The sequence below is a fragment of the Branchiostoma floridae genome, chromosome 13 (genome assembly GCF_000003815.2).
Source record: "Branchiostoma floridae strain S238N-H82 chromosome 13, Bfl_VNyyK, whole genome shotgun sequence".
NCBI classification, from domain to species: Eukaryota; Metazoa; Chordata; class Leptocardii; order Amphioxiformes; family Branchiostomatidae; genus Branchiostoma; species Branchiostoma floridae.
Genome location: NC_049991.1, coordinates 3053708 through 3079343, shown reverse-complemented (window position 1 = coordinate 3079343; position 25636 = coordinate 3053708). Strand labels below are relative to the sequence as shown.

General features: G+C 41.2%; 1 protein-coding gene across 1 annotated transcript in view; it reads left to right on the top strand.

Moving 5' to 3' along the window:
* The window catches only part of LOC118428888 (multidrug resistance-associated protein 1-like), a 74875-nt gene extending 49239 nt beyond the window's left edge, over positions 1-25636 (top strand). Inside the window, exons 5-31 of the mRNA XM_035839166.1 lie at positions 400-537; positions 1558-1677; positions 2387-2448; positions 2784-2915; positions 4116-4355; positions 5406-5583; positions 7091-7345; positions 7981-8184; positions 8846-8992; positions 9382-9466; positions 9927-9993; positions 10637-10763; positions 11157-11333; positions 12149-12316; positions 13008-13200; positions 13702-13816; positions 15221-15461; positions 15949-16162; positions 16708-17018; positions 17891-18090; positions 18770-18896; positions 19192-19293; positions 19806-19952; positions 20475-20633; positions 21339-21505; positions 23328-23522; positions 24759-25636. Coding sequence (XP_035695059.1) covers positions 400-537; positions 1558-1677; positions 2387-2448; positions 2784-2915; positions 4116-4355; positions 5406-5583; positions 7091-7345; positions 7981-8184; positions 8846-8992; positions 9382-9466; positions 9927-9993; positions 10637-10763; positions 11157-11333; positions 12149-12316; positions 13008-13200; positions 13702-13816; positions 15221-15461; positions 15949-16162; positions 16708-17018; positions 17891-18090; positions 18770-18896; positions 19192-19293; positions 19806-19952; positions 20475-20633; positions 21339-21505; positions 23328-23522; positions 24759-24870 — 4383 coding nt within the window. The 3' untranslated portion in view covers positions 24871-25636. The remainder of the gene's footprint in view (positions 1-399; positions 538-1557; positions 1678-2386; positions 2449-2783; positions 2916-4115; positions 4356-5405; positions 5584-7090; positions 7346-7980; positions 8185-8845; positions 8993-9381; positions 9467-9926; positions 9994-10636; positions 10764-11156; positions 11334-12148; positions 12317-13007; positions 13201-13701; positions 13817-15220; positions 15462-15948; positions 16163-16707; positions 17019-17890; positions 18091-18769; positions 18897-19191; positions 19294-19805; positions 19953-20474; positions 20634-21338; positions 21506-23327; positions 23523-24758) is intronic.

The following is a 25636-nucleotide window of genomic DNA, read 5'->3' as shown; positions in this document are numbered from 1 at the left end:
AGTTCTGTTCGTTCATTCATTAATTTTTGCAGAAACTTAATTTTGCAGTAGAAGACTAGAGGCAATGAGGTTCTCTCTGCATGGTAAATTTGCTGTTTAAACAATTCTGTTGTATGGCAGAAAAACATTAGAACTGGTGATTTTGCTGGGTCATAAATTCGGTGGAGAGGTCACCAAGAAAACTGCAAAAATGAAACCATCGTCATAAATTGTGTGCACAGATCCAAATTTGGGTGCACAAAAGTGCATAATTAGTACACAACGCTATTGAGCCCTGGTCCCTGCATTAGATGCCATTCCTTGTTTTGCATAGGGAGATTTGCAGCTACGTTGTGCTGCTCTATCAAATACATGGATTTGGTAAAACGTCTCCTATTTTTTTTTTCTTTTTTTTTTCAGGGCCTGGCTGGGTTCTTTATCCAGTATGAGAGACTGAAGGGCAGACAGTCGTCAGGTGTCCTTTTCTTGTTTTGGCTGCTGGCCACTCTGTGTGGCATCGTGACATTCCGCTCTAACATCAGGGTAGCATTGCTGGAGGTAGGAGACACTCGTCTGACGTTTTAGAGGAACAATAGAAAAATCTTATGTTACAATTTAGAGACCCTATATCCGTACACAAAATAAAGCACTTACCAACAAGTTTTCGGTCAGTCCTCTGATCCTTCTCAGGTTAAAATGACCTAAAGCCTAAGCCACACATCCGGAGCGGAAGTGTGACGTCAGAAAAGGGTCAAAGGTGCTTGGCAGTCGGTATCGTCCCCCGTCTCGTCAACTTGATAAGGATCAGAGGACTGATCGAAAGCTTGTTGGTAAGCGCTTTATTTTGTGTACGGATATAGGGTCTTTAGATTGTAACATAATGTTAACTACCGTCACAGATAAACTTACATTCAAGTAATAGAAAGATATAGGGTGGCCCCTAAAATCTATTGTCTTTGCATGATTTTTTTTCTAAATAGTACTTTTCCGTGAAAATGTAAGGTCTAACTCTTGGGAATAATGAGTAATTGATTGAGGAGTTTGTTTTTCTTGTTTTATGTACTATATATATATTCAAGCTTCCCTCTATTGAGGCATTACTTGTATCTGCACAGTACATGTACCCATCTATTAAGTGATAGCTATAGATGGAAATTTGTCTTGAAATAAAGTGGGGGAAAACGACAACAAAAACAGCATTATCTATTCGCGATTGTACGTTACTGTTAACATTAGTTCACCTTTATCCGTGGGGTAACCAATATCCGTTGTGTTGCTAAACAGGGTATCCAGGGATATCAAGTCGATGGACGGTAGCTTCAAATTGTGACATTTTCAATATTTTGCATTTTGAAACCACCATCTGTCGACTTGATACCCCTAAACACATTGTTCTTAAAAAGAACGGATAGAGGTTACCCTACGGATAAAGGTAATCTGCTAGATGTAAACGTGATAGGCTTGAGCGAAAATGAGATTCCAATGGCCAATCCTAGAGACTGAGCTAAATTTAAATAAAGGATATATAATCATAGCTCTAGTCTTTTCTGACAATATGACAAACTTCTGTATGAACAGGGAGGTGTGAGTGACACGTTCAGGTTCGTGACGTTCTACGTGTACTACTCCCTGGTACTGACTCAGCTCATCCTGTCAGCCTTTACTGAACGAGCGCTGCTCTTCTCCCCGGCCAACCCTGTAAGTCTTACTTTGAAATAGATAAAGATGTCAGAAACAAGGTTGCATTGTTTGCAATTTCCAAAGCACAAAATATTGGTCTAAACCAAATTTTCCGACTGTCAAACTCCAGGGTTTGTTAAAAAAAAGTGCAATTGTGATTGTAAACCTATGTTCCACTGCTCATCGAATCATGTGCCATTCTATGTGCATAACATAATGTCGCAGAAGAGGTACGTGGAGTCCTCATTTCTTTACAAAGCCTGGAGTTGGACATTCTAATTTTGTGGTGTTGGAAATTCAGTCCTGCTTCAGAGTGGTTTATGCTAACATATACATGTATGAACTTTTGAGCTAATGACTAAAAATGAGTGTAAAATACCAGCCCACAATCATCTTGTGCCATCAGATATACATTGCGTGTTACTGATTTTCTGAACGTCTGTTATATTTCCGAAAATAATTTCATCAGGTTGGTAGTTCATAGGATAGTAGAGTTTTCTTTTACACAACCAATTAATCTCAGCTAATCTGCTGACGTCTCTAGATCTCTATGCCTGTCAGACATCTTCATCAGAGCTTCCAACTGGAGTTCTGCTTCTCGCGCGCCGCTATATGTAGCCGATGTAGGTGGCGCTTTTGCGGCGAGAACACAATCCCAAACGTGGCCACGTTTGTAACCCCCTCGTCACGGGTCATAACTTTTATATTCATCCGTATTTCTCACCAGGAACCCTCCCCAGAGGAGTCATGTTCCTTCCTGTCCAAAATAACCTTCTGGTGGTTTAATCCGTAAGTATTTTTTTACATTCTTTACACACCCAGAATCAATGCATGGGTTTCTAGATGCATGGTGGTCTTAGCAAGTACTGTATTCATCTGTAGAAGATACTCCTTATTAGTAATATTGGATTGTGATTTGTACTAGAAGTGTGTACAGAAAATGATGATATAGCATCAGTGGATGCCAAATGTATCTCTTCTTTGCAGTACGATACTCTAGATAGAAGACTTAAGATTTAGTCTTTAATTTGAATGTTACATTTTTTACGCAGTCAAATATGTATTACTAGCTTGCAACATGTTTTCCTAGTTTGTTAACTGTGACTCCCTTGGACTTTTCTCAGGTTGGTGATACTGGGGTACAAACGTGCTCTAGAGAGAGCTGATCTGTACTCACTTAACTATGTGGACAGGTCGGATCATGTTGTTCCTGTCTTCGAAAAAGAATGGCAAAAGGAAAGACAAAAAAGCCACAAGTAAGAACTAACGGTTTTGGGTCTTCCGTGTGAGAGCGTTTAACTTACAGCACGTGGATAAGCGAGCCTCTGTTTCCCAAGTTCTTAAATCATCAAATACCTGTATACATATATTCGGTAATAGTTGGCGTACAGTTTACTGCATTTTTAAGTCACTGTCAAACTTTAATTTGATGTATTTGCAATTGTAATTGTTTTCTTGACTTTTGTGTTATCTATCACACGGGGGGGGTGGCATCATCTTTATTGACATGTAAACGCAAAACATTTAAAATCAACATACAAGATGAGTTCAAAAGAAGAAGAAAGCCGACCCCTTAATCAGAATACTAAAAATTCTGGAGAGCGCAAGGTAAAACATAATGTGTGCATCCGACTTTTGCATACATGTGGTATTGCACAACGTTACATAACAATCTTGGCGTATATTGCACTGTTGCTTTTACAAGAATATTGTGCTTAAACGAAAGAAACTGATAGAAAATAAGTTTATAAAAGAAAACGCAATAGTCGGAAACTGTGTCGGAAACTTCTTGTATATGGTTATCTTAATACTAATCTGCTCTACTGCTACATGTAATTTACCGAAAGACACTTTTAATGCAGATATACAAATTCTCTTACTAGTGAATTAATGGGTCATTAATGAGATAGCGCGCCTCTCTATCTTAGATGTTTGTTCTGATAAAAAATAGATTGTCGAAGTCATTAATTCACTAGTAGGGGATTACTAGAAGTCTACTAGTGAAACAATGAGATAGAGTGTTTTGTTTTACTAATTTACTAGTAAGAGAAAAGGTGTACAAGCGATAAGGATGTGTTTTCGAACGTGACTACCGTCACCTTTTTTTGCCACTTTCGATAAAGTGAAAAAGGATGCAAGTCTATTTTGCACCGATATGACAAGTAACTCTGATAAAGATAGCAGACAGACGGCAGCGTATTTGAAACTACTGTAAATGTATTTCGCGGTGGCGGGAAAAAGAACTGTTCGCGGTGATTTTAAGTTCGCGGTAGCACCATGCACTGTAGCCTCTTACTGTCATGGAAAAAATGTTCGCGGTGGTTTTAAGTTCGCGGTGAAGCAGCCACCGTGAAAACCGCGAACATTAAACCACCGCGAAAGTTTCTGCATTTACAGTATGTTGATTTAACAAACACGTTAGCACTGCTAACGTGACACATTGTTTGATCTTCAAGGTTTGAGAGTCAAGATGCCAATGTGATCTACAACAAAGCTCAAGGAGTCGGGAAGGACAAATCCGACCAGATAAATGGCAAAAGAGAAGTGGAGATAGTAGAGGGATCAGAGAACTCGAAGAAGTGTAACCCGTCCCTTTTCAAAGCCCTGGTCAGATGTTTCTGGCCCCTGTTTGCACTCAGCGCTGTATACAGGCTGATACAGGACATTCTCGTATTTGTCAGTCCACAACTCTTGAAGTAAGTCATTTTCTATGAAAAAAGAGGGTCTGTTTTGTTGTGGGGATTGGGGGCATTGCAAAACTTGCTTACCGTGTTGAAGTGAGTTAAGTAAGAGAAAAAATAGATTAAAAATGTCTTAGAGTACAACCCGCCGTACGTGAAGACTAGAAACAGTTAACCTTCCACGACTAGGGGTGGGTACCTGTACAGAAACTCCAGGTCCAGGTCCGGTTCAGGTCCAGTGGATCAGTATGTGAAAACATGTGAATGGACGATACTCAAAACAATGGTCCATTTCACTACAAAGAAATCTGTTTGGTGGAGTATTAGCTATAGACTCACACTGGCGTTTTAAAATCCTACAACTTTAACTGCCTCTGTCCGATTGACTGTAAAACTTGATAGAAATGACTGTAAACTCTACTCTACTTCGCTCTTATTATTTTCTTCCACCTGCAAGTGCCAAAACGTGTGAATTCCTGATCAAATATTCCATTATTTTCCAATAGGTCTAACATCCGGTCAACCTGATTTTTTCAGGTCCGGTTTTTCCGGACGGGTCCAATAAGAAAAACCGGTTTTGTACCAGTACGCTGTACCGGTACCCACCCCTATCCACGAAAAAACGATTCATATGTAACAGTATGTCGACCCAAATTGCTTCGTATTACCCTTGATTTCATAATTGGAATGTGAAACATAATGCAAAAAAGAAATTATTTTTACATTGAGCAAGGAGCTTTTATCAAAAGCTCCTTGCATTGAGAGAACAAGATAAATTCAAAGTAAAAATGTGTAAAGCAATTTGTGGAATCTTTGGTTACTCAGCGATCACACTCTTTTGAAAATGGGACATAGGCTATAGCATACAATGTATTCCATTTGTTACAGCCTTTGTTTTTGTCACGTTTAATAGCTGATGATAATAGCAGCCCATGTGCATGTGGTAGAGATATTTTCTAAATTCTGTGTTGTTGTGTAATCAAGATTTAGGAATTTCCAATTTGTTTAATATGAAGAAACTTGAATTTGTGTGTATGAAATAACTCCCTCCTCTTCCCCCCGAAGATTGTTGATTTCCTTCACAGAGGACAAAGGGATATTTCCGTGGAAAGGCTACTTGTATGCTGTTCTACTATTGGTTGTGGCGATTATCCAATCATTGGTGTTGGGACAGTATTTCCATAAATGCTTCACCATGGGCATGCGACTCAGAACTGTCATCATATCTGCTGTCTACAAGAAGGTACACTCAGGTCCTTTAACCCTATTCAGACCGGGCTTTTTTGGTCATCCCTGGACGGGGGGTGGGGGGGGGTGGCTTTTGAGGCCCGCGCCTTTTGACACCTGTAACTCTAAAACGAATTATTGTATGGCCACCAAATTTTCAGAGAATGATGTAGACATAATATTTCACGTTTATAAGACGTTTGACGCTACGGTAACGTCATATGACGTAATTGTGACATCATCAATATGACTTGATTGGCTGGAACCGTGAAATGGGCGTATTCCCAGAAAACTTCAAGGTATGCTACAAAAATGTAACAGCAAGTGCAGATAACAGAACAATAATGTTTCATGTTTGTAAAATGACGTCATGCATGTATAAGATACCACTTGGGCTCCGCTATCTTATGTCCACCTCCTTGAATTTTCAAAAATACATTTTTGGCTACAAATTATCGCAGAAGACAACGGAAATAGACTGGAAACGTTCATTTAAACGTTTTTTTATGAAAAAATACCAGGTAATTACAACTTATTAGGGATAATAAGCTAATTATTCTTCATCTGGTCATACGATCCGCCATCTTGGATTTCGGCCACGTGACGTCATCACATTAGCATAATTTATGCATAATCAATTATGGAAGATATTCTGGATAACATAAGATTTTATCTATGTAAGCAAATAGCAGCAATATCGTAAATAAACGTGAAAAATACATTGTTAGAACCGAAATTAGCGATTTTCGTCAAAAGTGCCTGTCGGTTGCCATGGCAACAAAAAAAATGGATTTTTTTTCAAACGTTGTGAAATTATTTCCAACTAAATTTTAGAAAAACTCACCAACATAGGTGGCTCTAGCGTAAGCCGTTCTGGCGTTATGGGACATGAAAGTTGGCGCAGGCCTCAAAAGCCCCCCCCCCCCTGAATAGGGTTAAGTACAAAACAAGATGTCTATTATATTCTTAAATTGGACAGGGTTGTATTCGGAATGTGTGGACTGAAAGGCAACTTAGAAAGTAAATTTAGTTCCAATTACTAAGCTAATACCAGCTCAGAATAGAATAAGAAGTAGTCATGCCTTCACTTATCAGAGTTACCAACAACACAGGGTTGATGAGGTCTTCAACTGTCGTAGAATGAAACAGTCACCAAACATAGTGCGGCATACTAGGTACTGTATCTTAAACTACTACTTCTGCTACTACGTGTTGTAAGGTATAAAGGTATGCCAGTCAGTCTACACAGACTATTACTCTACACAAAGGATTCAAGCGTTGTTTACAACACTTGAATACAGTTAGATGTGCAAAAGCTAGATTTTACAAGTCGTGCATAATTTGTCTTGTAATATACCCTGCCGCTTGTGTGCATCGCCAAAGGAGGGTTACTGCCAGCTATACATGTACAGATACAGACACACCACATTGTACGCTTTTAGATTTTCCATTGTCAAATATGTTGGCTGTAGCTGCTGATATTTATGTGTCAAGTTCTAACTTGATTTTGTTGTTCCATCCAGTCTCTGGCGGTTACCAACGACGCTCGCAAATCCTCATCCGTTGGCCAAATCGTCAACCTGATGTCAGTGGATGCCCAGCGTCTCGCGGACGTGAGCACACAGCTCCACATGATCTGGTCGGCGCCGTTCCAGATCGCCGTGTCGCTGTACTTCCTGTGGCAGACCCTCGGACCGTCAATCATGGCCGGACTGGGCGTGATGATCTTACTCATCCCGATCAACGCTGTCATAGCAAACAAAACCAGACAACTCCAGGTGTGTTATGTTTCAATTTTAAACTTTATATCCGTACACAAAATACAGTGCTTTCCAACAAGCTTTTGATCATTCCTCTGATCCTTAGCAATTTGAACCCAAAGTCACACATCCAGACCGGAAGTGTGGCGGCAGCAAAGGGTCAAAGGTGATTGGAAGTCTGTATCGGCCCCCTTCTCGGTTTAAGATATACAGTTTAGAATTGTAACATAACGTTGACTACCGTCGAGTCACAGATGAACTTACATTCAAACTCCATTTATACGTATGAATTTTCAGTACTTTCCATTGGCAGACAGATTGAAGGAAGTAAGAAAAGTGTTTGCTTGTTTTTTTAAAACAAGATATAATTACGATTTTTGGGTGTTAGATAGCTCTTGTGCTCGGGAACATCAATTTGGGTTCCTAAATATCAGATAGGTTTTGAAATAATTGCAGGGCCACCTTTGTAAAAAAAATATTCCAAGGGAAGATGACTTAAGAAAGGAATACGAGCCGGTACGGGCGACGCACCTGCCCTGTACAGCCTGAACGTTTTCAGAAATACGTGGCGGACGTGGCCTAAAAAAAACGTACTAACAAATTGCACTTACGGCGGGTTGTGCCCTTAGCTGAAATGCTAATGTTATCTTTAGGTCAAACAAATGAAGAAAAAAGACGCTCGAATCAAGCTGATGAACGAGGTGCTAAACGGCATCAAGGTGCTGAAGCTGTACGCCTGGGAGCTGTCCTTCAAGGAGAAAATCGAGAAGATCAGATCAAAGGAGCTGCAGATCCTCCGGAACGCCGCGTTCCTGAATGCTGGAGCAGCCTTCACGTGGGCCTGTGCACCTGTCTTGGTGAGCTGAACTATTTAGTTTAGAAAATTTGTGTTTCTGTTTCTTCAATGTCAAAATCAATGTGTTCCATTGGAAAAGTCTGGAAGAATGTTTTTCAATATGAAACGGAAGGACCAATAAACTGAATAGCTAGTAATTCAGATGTAATTCTGTTTTTGTCAGTAACAGTAAAACTGAGCAATTGAAAATAAATGGGTTGCCACATTTTGTGCTGATACATATACTGTAAAACCTTAAATGCTAGCGCGCTTGCGGTTGTTTCAGTTTCACACTAGTTGCAGATTCGTGTCAAGCATACAAATGAACTACAGAACTGCAAATTTTAAGCATCAAGAAAACCTCATTCTTTCTACCTACCGGAAAAGAACCACCACGAAAGTTAACATGGCCTATAGGTTAGCTGTTCCACAATACCATGGAAATAGGGGTTAATTCTGAAATTATTACATACATAACAATAACAGCTACTGCGAAAAAAAACGTACATCATCACCCAACTCTGTGCAGAGGACCTGCCAAACGACATACGAATACGACATACAGATACAGATGCGTGTTACATTGACAAAACTAATAGTCTGTCGCCGGAAGTTACCCTCCGGTCACAGTCTAATTATTTCACAGTAGGCATTTATGCATTATTTGTGCTCTTCATATTCAGGTGTCCCTGACAACATTTGCGGTTTATGTGATGGTAGATGAGAGGAACATTCTGGATGCAGAGAAGGCCTTTGTTGCTCTCTCGCTCTTCAACATCCTTCGCTTTCCTATCAACATGATACCATCCCTCATCTCAAGCTTTGTGCAGGTAAGGAACTCATCAAGGTATGAGCTTTAATGGCATTTGCAATACAAAGAAAAGTCAATGATAATTGTACCTCAGTTATACATGGCAAGAGATTGCACATAGTAGAACACAATCCATTTAAAACCTTGCCGTCTATGTAGATATAATAAGAAGAAAGCAGACTATTGTGCAGAGCAGAAGAAAAGCAGATACTCAGAAAATAACTTTGCAACAGAGCTGCTTACCGATGTGACTTATGTGGTCTTTCTCGAATAGCCATCGTCGATGACTGTAGGGCTGACAGACGAAGGCCATGATCATATATCATCTTCGTACATGTGCTCAGACTATGTTAAAATTTTTTGCCACCATGCTAAGATGATTATACGTACTTAACTGTTCTTTACCAGGCCAGAGTCTCCCTACAACGATTGGAGAATTTCCTGAGCCATGATGAGCTGGATCCCAACAATGTAGACAGACATGTGCTGACAGGTATGTGAGAGACACGTCTTTCTAACTGCTATGTCACTATCTGGTGTTTCTATGTCATGTTCATTTTATCATATGGATGACATCCGCGCGCGCATCATTTTTGTCTGTTTCCCAAAAAAAAAAAACGTTTTCGACCATGTTGTAAATTGTATAAAGCAGCTGTAAAATTATCACTTACATTCCCGTAAATTGACAAACAAATCGGAAAGTTTATTCTAAAGTCAAAGATTGAAGATGTGAAAGAAGAAAGATTAAAAATCTACTTTTCGGCATTCTGTATTCAGTGTGCTTAGTGTTTTGTTTAACTTTCCAGTCTCAGTTTTGGGGTTCCCAGAGGATACCATCCATGTAGACTTTTTTTGTAGTTAAATCAACATTGCCTTACTGGGGGCTTAACTTTTTCACTGTACGCAGTTGAATAGTCCCACTTATTACGATTTTTCTGTTCCATTTCTTCCAGGTCCTCCTATCACCATTAATGACGGCACATTCAGTTGGGGTAAGGCAGAGGGCCCCATCCTCAAAGAGTATGTAATATTTTACTTTTATATTAAGAACAAAGGCTGAGATGTACTTCGATTCCGTAAAATAGCTCCATATGAAACTCATTATTCACTAACTAAAGATTAAAACCTCATCAACTAAGGTGACAGACTATTCCTGAAACTGATATTTTATTTTTGGTAATATGGCTCCATTTGAAACTTATAATTCACTTATTGAAGATTAAGACCTCTCCACCTAAGGGGAAAAAGTTTTATGACAATACTATAGATACATTTTCATTTACACTATTTTGTGGTTTGGGAGGAATGGATGTTAATGGAGTGTTTAAATTTCGCAGTGAAACAATTCTATAGTACAGACAACGAATTACGAAACATATTTTCATGGTGAACAAAGTCTTCGTTACAGCCTTCCTTTGATTCTCGTTTCGACAAGCATATGTCGCCTTCATCAGTAAAAATTCAGCCGTCGAAACGTTTACTGAAAAAAAGAAAAGGTTGTGTAACGCAGAAGACTTTGTTCAATCGATCTACCAACCTGAAGAAACTATTTACGGATATTTTCACTGTGCTATGATTTTGTGGTAAGACGTCATCTCAAAAACACCAAACATAAACCCACAGCGAACATGTCATGATTTATAGTACATTGTTTCACTTGCAGTATTAGCTTCGCTGTTCCCGATGGCTCTCTGGTGGCAGTGGTTGGTCAGGTTGGAGCAGGAAAGTCGTCGCTCCTGTCTGCCCTGTTGGGGGAGATGGAAAAACAACATGGATATGTCGCTGTCAGGGTAAAAATAAGTCCCTAATGTTTACTCAGGAAATACATCTGCATCAGTAGCATATAGTATGATGAAATAATAGATCTAATGCAACTGAACTTATTGCTTTATTAGCATCACAGTAGTGGATGAAAGAGACCAATTACTATAAACATGATTGTATTTACTTGAATGCAGCTATTATGATTGATCCACTGGCACTGGCTTATAGAACTGTGATTACAAGCTCCTTCCTACCAAATATCGGACAATGTTACTACAAAGTTAGCCAGTGAATCTTTTACCTCCACTGTCCTTTTTGCACGTAACAATAACTTTCTCTAAGTGTCTTTGATTTTAATTCTCTCGTATTACATCTAAGTCCTTCATAACAGTACAAATGTACCTGCCTTTTTCCTTCAGGGAAGCACAGCGTATGTTCCTCAGCAGGCGTGGATCCAGAATGCTACCCTGAGGGACAACATCCTATTTGACAAACGTCTGAACATCTCCCAGTACAAGGAAGTCTTGGAGGCCTGTGCCTTGGGTCCAGACTTGGAGATGCTGCCAGGTGGTGATATGACAGAGATTGGAGAGAAGGTAGGAACTTATGGATTTTCTTTAAGTTTCAAAGATTAATATGATGGTGTTCTAATGTATATGCATACTGTACATGTCTGACTTGGTTCAACAGGTTTTGGCCAAGATAATAAATTTACAGGTATTCGGGGTTTGTAAATGTTGTTCACATAAGATTTTTAATGTTCTACCTATTACCTATCTTTTTTAGATAAACGAATCACAAGAAATTTAATTCCCAAGCTCCCAGTGTCGTAGATTGTAACCTTCGTTATGTTACCGGTGCAATCTGTTTGTGCAATATATTATGTGGAATAACAGAAGAAGTTGCAGATAGTTCCTAATTACAATTGGTATATAGCCAGGGGATGGGAAAACAAAGGGCAAGTTCGATGATGGGCCTTTGAACAGCTACATTTTCTACGGCACTGCAGGAGAACTTCCAGTTTTGCTATCTCGTGTTCTAAGACATGCTGTGGTGGGTAGTTCTTATTATCATTTTATGTTACAATTTTAAGACTTTATATCCGTGCACAAAATAAAGCGCTTACCAACAAGATCCTTCTCAAGTTGAAATGACCCAAAATCGTTCCGGATGTGTGACGTCAGCGAAGGGTCAAAGATGCTTGGAAGTCGGTATCGGCCCCAGTCTCGGTTGAGGGAAGGTTGGTGGGCTCGAGATGTAAATTAAATGGCCTCCTTCACTCCACTGAGAAAGTAATCCTGTTTGTTGGTAAGCGCTCTTGTGCACGGATATAAAGTCTTAAAATTGTAACATATTGTTGACTACCGTCACAGAGAAACTTACATTTATTATCATTTTCTTTCCCTCCCAGGGTATCAACCTAAGTGGCGGACAGAAGCAGCGTGTCAGCCTGGCCCGTGCCGTGTACAGTGACTCCAACATCTACTACTTGGACGACCCCCTGAGCGCTGTGGACGCACACGTTGGGAAACACATTTTTGACCACGTCATCGGACCTAATGGTATACTGAAGGGAAAGGTAAGAACATTAGCCATTTGTTGTGACAGGACCATCTGCAATCTTAATATGTTCACAATGGTTTTATTTTCACATTTTGTTTGGTGACCTCTCTACCGCAATGACACTACAAACGTGTATCTATTACGTACTGTACTACAAAATTGTTTCAAGCGCCATTCTAAAGCGCTTCAAAAACCCTATCCCATATTATATCCATTCTATCGCGAAATTTTTCTCAGTGAACATAAATAGATTTACATTACTCTGTAATTAAACCTTAGGACTCGCGGATATGGAATTCAATACTGAAGGATTTGGAGCTCAACTGCACCTGTGAATCTTACATCGTGTATTTGTACCTGTATCGCCGGTATAGGTAACACTCGTTAGGCTTAGGTCACATTTCAAAACCGGGGCCCGGCCGGGTAGCTTTCGGGAGCAAAAATTAAAGATATACAAGATACACAAATACATATAAAAGATATACAAATACACAAAATGTCAAAATAATATTCATGGGCATGATTTGCACATTTCTAGGGATACATTTTATTTTTTGTTCGTTTTTTTAAAACATCCCGGTCGGGCCCCGGTTTGGAAATGTGACCTAGGCCTTACGCACCAGCTTTGCCAGCACGCAGCGCGGCGCGCAGCAGCTGGTTATATCACACTGAACAACCTGTCACACTTAAACTTTGCAAACTTTCAGACCAGACTACTGGTGACCCACGGTATCAGCTTCCTGCCCCAGTGTGACCAGATCATGGTCCTGGTGGACGGCAGGATCTGGCTGCTGGGGACCTACACCGAGCTGATGGAACAGAACGAGGCCTTCGCTGAGTTCATCCGCAACTACGGCAACTTCGAGGACGAGGAGGGAAACGTGGAGGGGGATCCTTCAGGTTGGAGGGGAATGCCATGTACTCGTAGTACAAAGCTAGCATACAGATGTGGTGTATTTTGCATTTTTCAGCTTTAATGTCACCAGTAGTGGCATAATGTTTTGTTATTAAGGCATCTGTTGCATGCATCAGCTAGATAGAACATGCTTGAATGTAAGTTCATATCTGTGACGGTAGTCAACATTATGTTACTGCCAAGCACCTTTGACCCTTTGCTGACGTCACACTTCCGGTCCGGATGTGTGACTTAGGCTTTGGGTCATTTCAACTTGATAAGGATCAGAGGACTGATCGAAAGCTTGTTGGTAAGCGCTTTACTTTGTGTACGGATATAAAGTTTAAATTGTAACATAAGATAGAACATGATTTATGGCATTGTTTTGTACATGTGGACATGTCACGTGTCACTGTTTGCTAAATCATCTGACAGTTTTCAAAAACTTTCAAATCCAGTTGCTTGGGAAACTTTTGTATTGATTGTTTTCCTTCTATCATCCCCAGTAATGTCCCTTCGAGAAGAAGACATCGGTGTACTGGTGGATGATGACCCATCTCTACCAGCACAGAATGCAGAGGAGGATACTTCAATCACCCAGGCCAGAAGTATTCTATCCAGGTACGCATACGCCCATGGGTACTGGTAATGAAATACAAAACGTTGAAAGGCAAATTGGTTTTGTGCTGTGTATGTTTATACATGTAGTATACATTTCCTTTTGGTGAATGGACAGAATGACGACTTAAACTAAACGAAAAATTGGCAACAGAGTTTTAGTTTCTTGATAAGGTTTAGACATCAATGTAGATACACATAATGCATTGTTACAGTTACTTGCATGGATCAACCGGACGAGTAAGAATTTGGAAACAGTGAGACGTTTCACACAGAATCCGACAGTACGGCCTATTTATCACATTATTGTAGTTTTTAAAGTTTTGCAGTCACAAACTGTTATAAATGCTTTTACACGTGATAACAGTTTTCACGAAATATCACACTATTTAACCAGTTCATTAACCTCTTATATAACCCCGTAAATTAATAGTGTGATAGAAGGCTAGGGTGCTATATATCACATTTTCACTAGAAGACACAATTTTCTCTAGTTGATTAATGTATACATGAGGGGTGCTATCACATTTTTTCACTAGAAGACACGGTTTTATCTCTCTTACTAGTACATTAATGTGATAAAGGGTGCTATCACATTTTTTCATTAAAAGACACAATTTTATCTAGTTGATTAATGTAATTGAAGGGTGCTATCACATGTTTTCACTAGAGGTCGCAATTTTATATCTCTTACTAATAAATGTATGCGATAGAGGGATGCTCTTGCATTTTTTTTACTGAAAAAAACACAATTTTATCTCTCTTACTAGTCTTTGGTAAGTGACATTGGATAGTAGTTTTATTTTGAACTTTGAAGGTCCTCATGTAGATTCCCAACTGGCAATGGGCTCGTTCTCATTGAAATGTAAAAAGTGCTGTCGCCTACCTTTGCGACTTGATATGCAGCAAATTATAGACAATATCACTGGTCCCTTCGTTTTTCTACAACCCCTGTATGTTTTACAAAAGATGCACACTCATATTGGTTTATGGCTTGGAAGATTATTATACCCTCGGGTGGGATTTCAGCCCCTTAGAAATGGTAGGTAGGTTTCACTGAAAAATAAGTCGATTTATCTTTCGAACAAAAAATGGCCATTTTTTACATTTCAATGAGAACGAGTGAATGGCGTGCCTTTGAAGTGTCAGTTCCTTCACTTAACCAATGAGGTTATATAACCTCCTTGACTTAATCTTTACAAGGCATGTTGGCCTGAAAACTTTGAATTGTCACAAGTTGAGAGAATATTTTTGTTGGAACAGTTCATATCTTTGTCGAATTTCAAAGTCATATGTATATGATCTTATCAATGTCATTTTTCTTCAGTCAGTTATTACCGCTTTACTCTTTAAGCGTAATTTGATATTATTCAAATGCATTTTAACAAACAAAATGCGCCTTGACAGCAGCGAGCGAACAACGAGCGTGAGAAGTGACATCTCATTGTCAAACAAAGGCAGCCAGCGTAGCTTACATCGCAGTCACGAGGGATCGTCAGACGGCCACACAGGAAAGCTTGACGGCATCGCAAAACCCATCCCGCTGAAACGTGTCCTTTCCAACGAGCAGAAGAGTCAGCTGCCTCAGACGAAAGCGAACAAGGAAGGAAACAAGCTTATACAGAAGGAGGTTGCAGAAACGGGCAGGGTGAGTTAGAATGGCAAACTTTTAGCATGTTGTTTTAGGTCAGAAAAGAACAAGAAATAGTCATCAGCCTCAAAATATCAGTGTTATCACCCAAGGATGGATGTGTCCAAAACTTCGTAGGTTCCTAGAGATATCGTAGAGTCTAAGGTGCAACCCGTAGCTCCAGGTACAGTAGAAGCAGCATCAATAGATATCATGAAACAACGCTTGCAACTACATGTGTATAATAACTAGCTGCTGATCATGACGAGCCACGTACCTGCGAAGCTGATGTGTTAAGCGCGCCGAAGGGCTTGTTATACCGGCTATGCATAACAGATACAGAAAAGTAATAGTAATAAAAAATGATTTTAAAAGTATAGATATTGTATTTCAGCAGCCTATTGCATGCTCTAGCATCCCAAAGAAGTGAAGCGTGTACTTGTTTTAAGCATACATGTTTGTTTATACGCTCTGCTCAGACAAAATATGAATTTCTAATCTGCAGGTGAAAGCCTCAGTGTTTGTCGAGTACCTAAAGTCTATCGGCATCACCCTGTCTGTCATCATCTGCCTGCTGTACTGCGCTCTTAACGCCGCTTCCATCTACTCTAACATATGGCTGAGTGAGTGGAGCAACGATCAACCCATCAACGGTACCCAGGACATTGCCAAGAGGGATCTCCGACTAGGGGTGTACGGTGCTCTTGGAGTTGCGCAAGGTTATGTAGAAATTTCTTACTTGAAGCCATTGGTTCAAGTATACTGCAATACATGTGCAATTTTACATATGCATAATGAGAGATGATGCAGAGGATAAGACGAGATGGTATAGAATATGGCAATGTAGTTTTGAATATAGTTCTACCGAAAATAGTTTCATCAGGTTGGTAGAATATATTATATAGGAGAATTCTTTTTTTACACAACCAGCCGGTCCTTACATTGCTTACGTTTCGATGTCTCTCAGACACCTTCGTCAGAGTTTCTAACTGGAGTTCTGCTTCTCACCGCTATATGTAGCCGACGTAGGTGGCGCTTTTGCCACCGGAACGAGGGGGGATACAAGCTTAGCTACGTTTGGGATTCTTTTCTCACCGCAAAAGCGCCACCTACACCCACATGTAGCGGTGAGAAGCAGAACTAATATGATTCTAATACGGATCGGGTTCTGTAATTGAGCTAGGGAACAGTTTAAGGAAAAGCAACGAAAAGCCAATTAAGATTAAAGCCAATTAACATTGGTTCTCACTGATGTTGTCTCTAGGTGTTTGTGTAGTGCTGGCCACTTTCTTGGCTGCTTATGGCGGTGTCCGCTCCTCTCTACACCTCCACCACAAGAGTCTTCTGAATATACTGCGCTCACCTATGCAGTTTTTCGACGTGACCCCTATGGGACGAATCATGAACCGATTCTCGCAGGACATGAACACCGTGGACAATGTCATCCCTATGGTCATTCGAATGTGGCTGACCTGTGTCTTTTTGGTCCTCAGCGCCCTCTTTGTGATCAGCTTTTCCACCCCACTGTTCCTGGCAATTATTCTACCAATTGCCCTGCCGTATTATTTCCTACTGGTATCATCCTTACTGCTTTATTTTAGTACTAAGATCTATATCATACAGTTCATACATGCAAAATTATTCAACCTGTCACATTTTGACTATTATTGCAAAATGAGGAACATTACAACTATCATCATAACATTTCAACTATTACTAAGTCATGTTAAGTGATGAACAGATAGCAATTTGGATTTTCATGACTTTCATCTTAACCCTCAAACCACCGTACCTTTTTTGTGACGTAGATTACCGTATGGGGTCAAAACTGACCCCATAACGTTTTGTACAAATGCAGTTTTTTTTTGTGACACTTTTTGTGATTTGTATATATGTATAGTTTCAATAATCTATGTGGGACAGTTTGACATGATTAGGTAAGAATAATGCTAGCTTATTATCATAATTTATGCAAAAGATAATTAGGACCACATTTTGCACTAACGCTATTCAGACCGGGTAGGGCTTTTTTTATGCCTGCACCAACTTCAATGTCGTATTATCCCTGAATGGCTTATGCTAGGGCCACCAAACTTGGTTCCTTTTCAGAAAATGTTGATATCAAACAATTTAAGTGAATGAAAAAATTTCATAATGTTTTATGTTGCCATGGCAACGGAATTCTGACAGGCATATCTATTACGAATTTTTTTTAATTTTGGCTTAAACAGTCAAGTTTTAAGGTTTTCTTGGCAAACCACACTTATTCATGACATCTTATAAAATTCAAAGTAAATTTCATGATTCAATATTCATAATTTATGCTAATTACGTTTTGATATGAATTTGTGTATATATATATATATAACGTATCTGTAAAGACAAAACATGCAATTTGTGTTCTTGAATGCATGCATTTTATCGACATGCACTTTGTTTCTTCACAGCGTTTCTATCTCGAAACGTCTCGTCAGCTGAAACGAATGGAGTCCATCAGTCGCTCGCCCATCTACTCTCACTTCAGTGAGACCGTGCAGGGCACAAGCACCATCCGTGCATACGACCGCGGGCAGCAGTTCGTCTTCCAGAACCAAGTGAAGGTCGACCAGAACCAGATGGCATACTATCCCAAGATTGTCTCCAACAGGTGGGTTCACTTCCGAAAATAATTTCACCAGGTTGGTAGAATATAGGAGAATTCTTGTACACAACCTGGATGTACTTACTTTCTTAAGTTCCGGTGTCTATCAGACACCTTCCTTTAATAGAGCTTCTAACTAGAGTTCTGCTTCTCGCCGCTACATGTAGCCGATGTAGGTGGCGCTTTTGCACACTTTCCCAAACGTGGCCAAGTTTGTATCCCCCCTCGTCCCTGTTCATAGCGACGAGAAGCAGAACTCCAATCAGAAGCTCTGAGGAAGGTGTCTGATAGACACCGAAACGGAAGCAAGTAAGCACATCCTGGTTGGGTATAAGAATTCTCCTATTTAATATATTATCCTAGGTGGGTTCACTGTATGGAGAGGGAGGTATCTCACTACAGTTTTAGCTTACAGTGGTGCTACTTGTGCTCTCCTTGGACAAACTTCGGTTTGTTCACAAAGGAAACATCCTTGATTTTTCTAGTGATTACAATGAACAGGGCCGAGGACCACAAATAGCTAATACGTAAGAGCTGCAACACTCAAGACTCTAATACTTTAGTAAGCAAGGCAGGTCAGTTAAACGCAGGTCGGTAACTATAATTATAATTGCAGATGATGTTCTAGGAAGTCAGTTTCTTGGAAATACTTTTTTTGCGACAAATCAAAAACCTTTTTTTTCAGGTGGCTGGCAGTGAGGCTTGAGTTTCTTGGGAGTTGCGTCGTTTTATTTGCCGCCTTGTTTGCCGTCATTGGACGAGAGACCCTGAGCCCTGGTATTGTGGGCCTGTCAATCACCTACGCCCTTCAGGTTGGCCTGTCAATCACATATGCCCTAAAGTTCTATACTGTTTATTACTGTCTTTAAGTATGTATAAACGAATACGTTCAAGAAATCAGCGAAAAACTTCTTGGTTGTTATTTTATCAACACAACTTTTATAAATACTGTAGAATGACCAAACTGTAGGTCAACCTCAGGGAAATTTCGCAAGAAAAGGCTTTAATTGTCATCGTTTAGTACATTGTAAGTTTAGTACATTGTATTTTCACCAAGACTTTGATCGTCTATGCTCCTTGTCTGTTGTATTCCTTGTTACCATGTAGATCACCCAGACTCTGAATTATTTGGTGCGTATGACCAGTGATCTGGAGACCAACATTGTAGCTGTGGAGAGAATCAAAGAATATGCTGAAACTCCAACTGAGGTAATCATGCTTCTTTTTCCAGTTGTCATTCTTTGAGGGCATAGAAGCTAATTGTTGTAAACTACCGATAAAATCATGTAAATTTAGTCCAATAGTACTTGCCCTTTGTAATAGCCATAGGCTAGTTGGGCAGCCCTGGCTGTGCGTTCTGAACAGCCAAACGAATAAATAGAGTTTTCAAAATTATGATTGAAATGCATTAGCCATTGCATTGCATTGATCGAGAAATTCTGTATGATTAGCAAAAACCGTCAGTCAGTCATTCACCGTCATACGATGTATTACAGTACCGTTGGGGTTATACCGCCCCTTACGGGATGGCATACACTTTATTCTAGCTGAATACAAGACAAGGATGCGCCAGTGCTGTCATTAAAGTTTTGAAAATGCAAATGATTCATCAGGAATAAACGTTTTTGCTTTCTAGATCAAACTTGCAGGTTGCAATGCGCCACATTATATAGATCACACCATAGAAGGTGCAGACCTAAACTGTTGTTTTGTCCCTGTAGGCCGATTGGGTGGTGGATGACAACAGACCACCAGATAACTGGCCCAGCGAGGGCAAGGTCAACTTCAACTCTTACCAGACTCGCTATCGGGAGGGGTTGGACCTGGTCATCAAGGGCATCGATGTCACCATCAAAGGGGGAGAGAAAGTGAGAAGATACTGTAAATGCAGAAATGTTCGTGGTGGTTATATGTTCGCAGTGGACACTTCACCGCGAACTTAAAACCACCACGAACATTTTTCCATGGCAGTAAGAGGCTACAGTGCATGGTGCTACCACGAAATTAAAACCACCGCGAACAGTCCTTTTTCCCACTACCGCGAAATTAAATCCCTGCGAACTTAAATGCATTTACAGTAATTCAAAATCAAAGTGACTCTACTTGCACTGCAATGCAGCATATGATTGTGACGTACCATGTTTGAGCGTTACTAGTCGCAAAGATACAGCCTCCAGAAACTGAGAACGAATGTTACTGGTACTGGCACATAGTACAAGGCGAGCATCACTACAATGGGGAAAGGTCGGACATACCATTCACAGTGCCTGATATTGGGTACCTTGTCCTTGTGTATCCTGTGTATGTGCCATAATGATCATCGCCATGACCGTGGGCACTCACAGAAGAAGAAGAGAAACAGCATTATAGGCGTATATTCGTCTTTGCAGATTGGAATCGTGGGTAGGACCGGTGCAGGGAAGTCGTCCCTGACACTCGGCATCTTCCGCATCATCGAGGCCGCCGGTGGAGACATCAAGATTGACGGGGTCAACATCTCCAAGATCGGACTGCACGATCTGCGCGGCCGGATCACCATCATTCCTCAGGTTGTACAATGGATGCGTGTAGGGTTCATATTCCCAAAACAGTTTCATCAGGTTGGTAGAATATAGGTCAACCCCAGTGATGAACCGGGACGAGGGGGATGCAAGTTTAGCCACATTTGGGATAGTTTTCTAGGAAGCAGAACTCCAGTTAGAAGCTCTGGCGAAGGTGTCTGAGAGACATCGATACGTAAGCAATGTAAGTACCTGCTGGTGTGTGTGTGTGTGTGTGTAAAAAGAATTCTCCTATAGCAGGGTTCATATTGTTCTTGTGAAAACCATAGTAGTAGGGCAATGACATTCTTTCTTGAGATCAATATCTTACAGTGTTGTGTAGAAAGATAAATGAAGACAAAGTTCCATATTTGACCAATAGACTTTTTGAGATCATCTTCATGTTTTTATTTTAGGGAACTAGCCTGCAGCCATTACTGTTTCAAGTGTGGTCACTTTTGTAGTAGCTCGTTGTATGATTTTGGTGCTGTAAATTTCAAAGCAGGCTGTGAAAGAGCCAACCGCCGACAAGGGTCAAAGACAGCTTCATCCGTACCAAGGGCAACCGTAGCTGAATTTTACAGTACACATGCACGACTATCACAAGAATGCTCTTGGTTTGCGATCGTACAATGTATACAATACAATGTGACCAAGCTAGGCTCTTAATGAAAACCAAGTTCCATCTCACCAAAGAACATCTCTTGTTCACAGGACCCAGTGCTGTTTTCAGGCACCCTGAGGATGAACCTTGACCCCTTTGACAGCTGTTCTGACCAGGACATCTGGGTGGCTCTGGAGCTGTCTCATCTGAAGGACTTTGTGATGGGGCTGGGGGCACAGCTAGAGCACGAGGTGTCTGAGGGAGGAGAGAACCTCAGGTAAGGATGGGGAAGGACTTTGTGATGGGGCTGGGGGCACAGCTAGAGCAAGAGGTGTCTGAGGGAGGGGAGAACCTCAGGTAAGGATGGGGAAGGACTTTGTGATGGGGCTGGGGGCACAGCTAGAGCAGGAGGTGTCTGAGGGAGGAGAGAACGTCAGGTAAGGATGGGGAAGGACTTTGTGATGGGGCTGGGGGCACAGCTAGAGCACGAGGTATCTGAGGGAGGGGAGAACCTCGGGTAAGGATGGGGAAGGACTTTGTGATGGGCCTGGGGGCACAGCTAGAGCACGAGGTGTCTCAGGGAGGGGAGAACCTCGGGTAAGGATGGGGAAGGACTTTGTGATGGGGCTGGGGGCACAGCTAGAGCACGAGGTGTCTGAGGGAGGGGAGAACCTCGGGTAAGGATGGGGAAGGACTTTGTGATGGGGCTGGGGGCACAGCTAGAGCACGAGGTGTCTGAGGGAGGAGAGAACCTCAGGTAAGGATGGGGAAGGACTTTGTGATGGGGCTGGGGGCACAGCTAGAGTATGAGGTGTCTGAGGGAGGAGAGAACCTCAGGTAAGGATGGGGAAGGACTTTGTCATGGGGCTGGGGGCACAGCTAGAGCACGAGGTGTCTGAGGGAGGAGAGAACCTCAGGTAAGGATGGGGAAGGACTTTGTGATGGGGCTGGGGGCACAGCTAGAGCACGAGGTGTCTGAGGGAGGAGAGAACCTCAGGTAAGGATGGGGAAGGACTTTGTGATGGGGCTGGGGGCACAGCTAGAGCACGAGGTGTCTGAGGGAGGAGAGAACCTCAGGTAAGGATGGGGAAGGACTTTGTGATGGGGCTGGGGGCACAGCTAGAGCACGAGGTGTCTGAGGGAGGGGAGAACCTCGGGTAAGGATGGGGAAGGACTTTGTGATGGGGCTGGGGGCACAGCTAGAGCATGAGGTGTCTGAGGGAGGAGAGAACCTCTGGTAAGTAGATGTGGATACATAGTCTTGTACAGTAACACCACGTGAGCTGATACTAGAGGTCTCAAACGTGCAAAACCATAAAATACTGCCTAAACTTAAAAAGATTTCAATATATCTTGGGGTTTGGGGCACATGCTGAACCTAAATTTGCTATCAAAACTAGCATATACTGTATATGGAAGTATCATTTTATGACATGGTGAGACTCTATATGCAATAATTTCTAAGCAAATATGGTCATACACTGTATAATCTAAGGCAACGCTAATACAATTTGATTAGTTGTTTCTTTTCTTTTTATCTTCAGTTGCAATTTTTTTTCTTCCAGTGTAAAGATTTCAAGGACGAAGGATCAAGTTAAAAGTGTACACCAATGATCCTTGGCAGCTTTTACTTAGTGTTGCGACACCTCATACGGAACGTTAATAATTATGCAATACAGATTCATAAATGAGAACAGATACATATTTGCACAATGCTTACACTACGTCAATGAAGGTTAGACATCCAGGAAATAAGATACACCAAAGAAGCTGTTACTCAATCCACTGGATATGATTTTGAAAACGGTCAGACGTTTCAGACAACATCCTATGTCTTTCGTCAGTGACAATGGACTATTAAAAAGTTGTCTTCCTCCCCATTTTGCATATTAATTCATAGTTTATGATAAACCTGTTCTATTAGATCTCTTTTGCATATCAATTCATAGTTAGGATATAAAAACTCTCCTACAAAATCTCTCCAATGTCACTAACAAAAGACATTAGATGGTGTCTGAAATGTCTGACCATTTCCGGAATCCAACATCAGTGCTTGAGTAACTGCTTTTTGGTGAATGCTTACACTATGTCTGTTGCAGTGTTGGTCAGAGACAGCTGGTGTGCCTGGCTCGTGCCTTGCTGAGGAAGTCCAAGATCCTGGTTCTGGACGAGGCCACAGCTGCCGTGGATCTGGAGACAGACGACCTGATCCAGTCCACCATCCGGACACAGTTCGCTGACTGCACTGTGCTGACCATCGCACACAGGCTTAACACTATCATGGACAGCACAAGGTAAGAACTGACCATCGCACACAGGCTCAACACTATCATGGACAGTACAAGGTAAGAACTGACCATCGCACACAGGCTCAACACTATCATGGGCAGTACAAGGTAAGAACTGACCATCGCACACAGGCTCAACACTATCATGGACAGTACAAGGTAAGGACTGACCATCACACACAGGCTCAACATCACGGACAGTACAAGGTAAGGACTGACCATCACACACAGGCTCAACACTATCATGGACAGTACAAGGTAAGGACTGACCATCGCACACAGGCTCAACACTATCATGGACAGTACAAGGTAAGGACTGGCCATCGCACACAGGCTCAACACTATCATGGGCAGTACAAGGTAAGAACTGACCATCGCACATAGGCTCAACACTATCATGGACAGTACAAGGTAAGGACTGACCATCACACACAGGCTCAACACTATCATGGACAGTACAAGGTAAGGACTGACCATAGCACACAGGCTTAACACTATCATGGACAGTACAAGGTAAGGACTGACCATCACACACAGGCTCAACACTATCATGGACAGTACAAGGTAAGGACTGACCATCGCACACAGGCTCAACACTATCATGGACAGTACAAGGTAAGGACTGACCATCGCACACAGGCTAGGCTCAACACTATCATGGACAGTACAAGGTAAGGACTGACCATCGCACACAGGCTCAACACTATTATGGACAGTACAAGGTAAGGACTGACCATCGCACACAGGCTAGGCTCAACACTATCATGGACAGTACAAGGTAAGGACTGACCATCGCACACAGGCTCAACACTATTATGGACAGTACAAGGTAAGGACTGACCATCGCACACAGGCTAGGCTCAACACTATCATGGACAGTACAAGGTAAGGACTGACCATCGCACACAGGCTCAACACTATCATGGACAGTACAAGGTAAGGACTGACCATAGCACACAGGCTCAACACTATCATGGACAGTACAAGATAAGGACTGACCATCGCACACAGGCTCAACACTATCATGGACATCACAAGGCAAGGACTGACCAAAGCACACATCATGTCATCCATATGACATCAACATGGCCTTAGTTACTTTAGAATCCATTCCAGTGTACCTGTATGTCCAAGTCACGTTCCTCAAAGATCTGAGGCGATGAAACATTTCATAGGTGAGCATACCTCGCTTTTCTAACATATAATTTCTTTGTAACAACATAAACTTTTCCTACCATCCAGGGTGCTTGTTCTTGATGCTGGGAGAATTGCAGAGTTTGACTCCCCACAAGATCTCATCGCTTCGAGAGGTATCTTCTACGGAATGGCCAAAGATGCAGGGTTGGCTTCATAACGAGTGGTCTTGTATTAGACCCATATTGTACCTCTTCACCGAATATTACTGTCTTACGTGATTTGATTGTAGAGATGAATATATGAGTTACAATGCATCCATATGCATTCCTGGCTATGTGTCATACTAGGTACTTTTTACATAGTACTCCGTGTAGACTTCTGTCAGACTTGGGTCCATGTGCGCCCAGTGCTTTTGTATTAGATCCTAGTGTCCCAGTACATGCACACAATTCCACCACAAGTTGATAACATTTAGGTGCAAGTTTCAAATGACATGTAGTCTGTGAGCAGATGTGAGAAAAAGAAAATACATTCATTGTATAAGACTTGGGTGTGTGTTGCCTTTGAGAAAATATAAAATTAACATTCAATGTGATCTTTTAAATATACATCGTACTTACCTTAATGACTAGCCAAAAAGTGAATAGCAGTGCTGCTATGATTGATCTTAGTTCGATCAAGTGGGTAAAAAAACTTGCAGCAAAGTTATGTGAGAACTGTGTTTTCTTTTACCTGGTATTCAGAGTTTTGATTTGTGGTGGTGGAAACGTGCCAAAGTGTGTTACGGCACAGAATATTTTTAAAATTCTTTAACATTAGAGTATTTACATGCATTTATTCAATGAGGTTAGTATCTTGATAATTAGGAAAAAGGCACAATAATATCTTGTTTCACATTTTGACTATCATGTACTATTATATAATTACTTCACTGCAGAGAAATTTTCTTCACTACTTTGATTCCTATGGATAGTGATACTGGA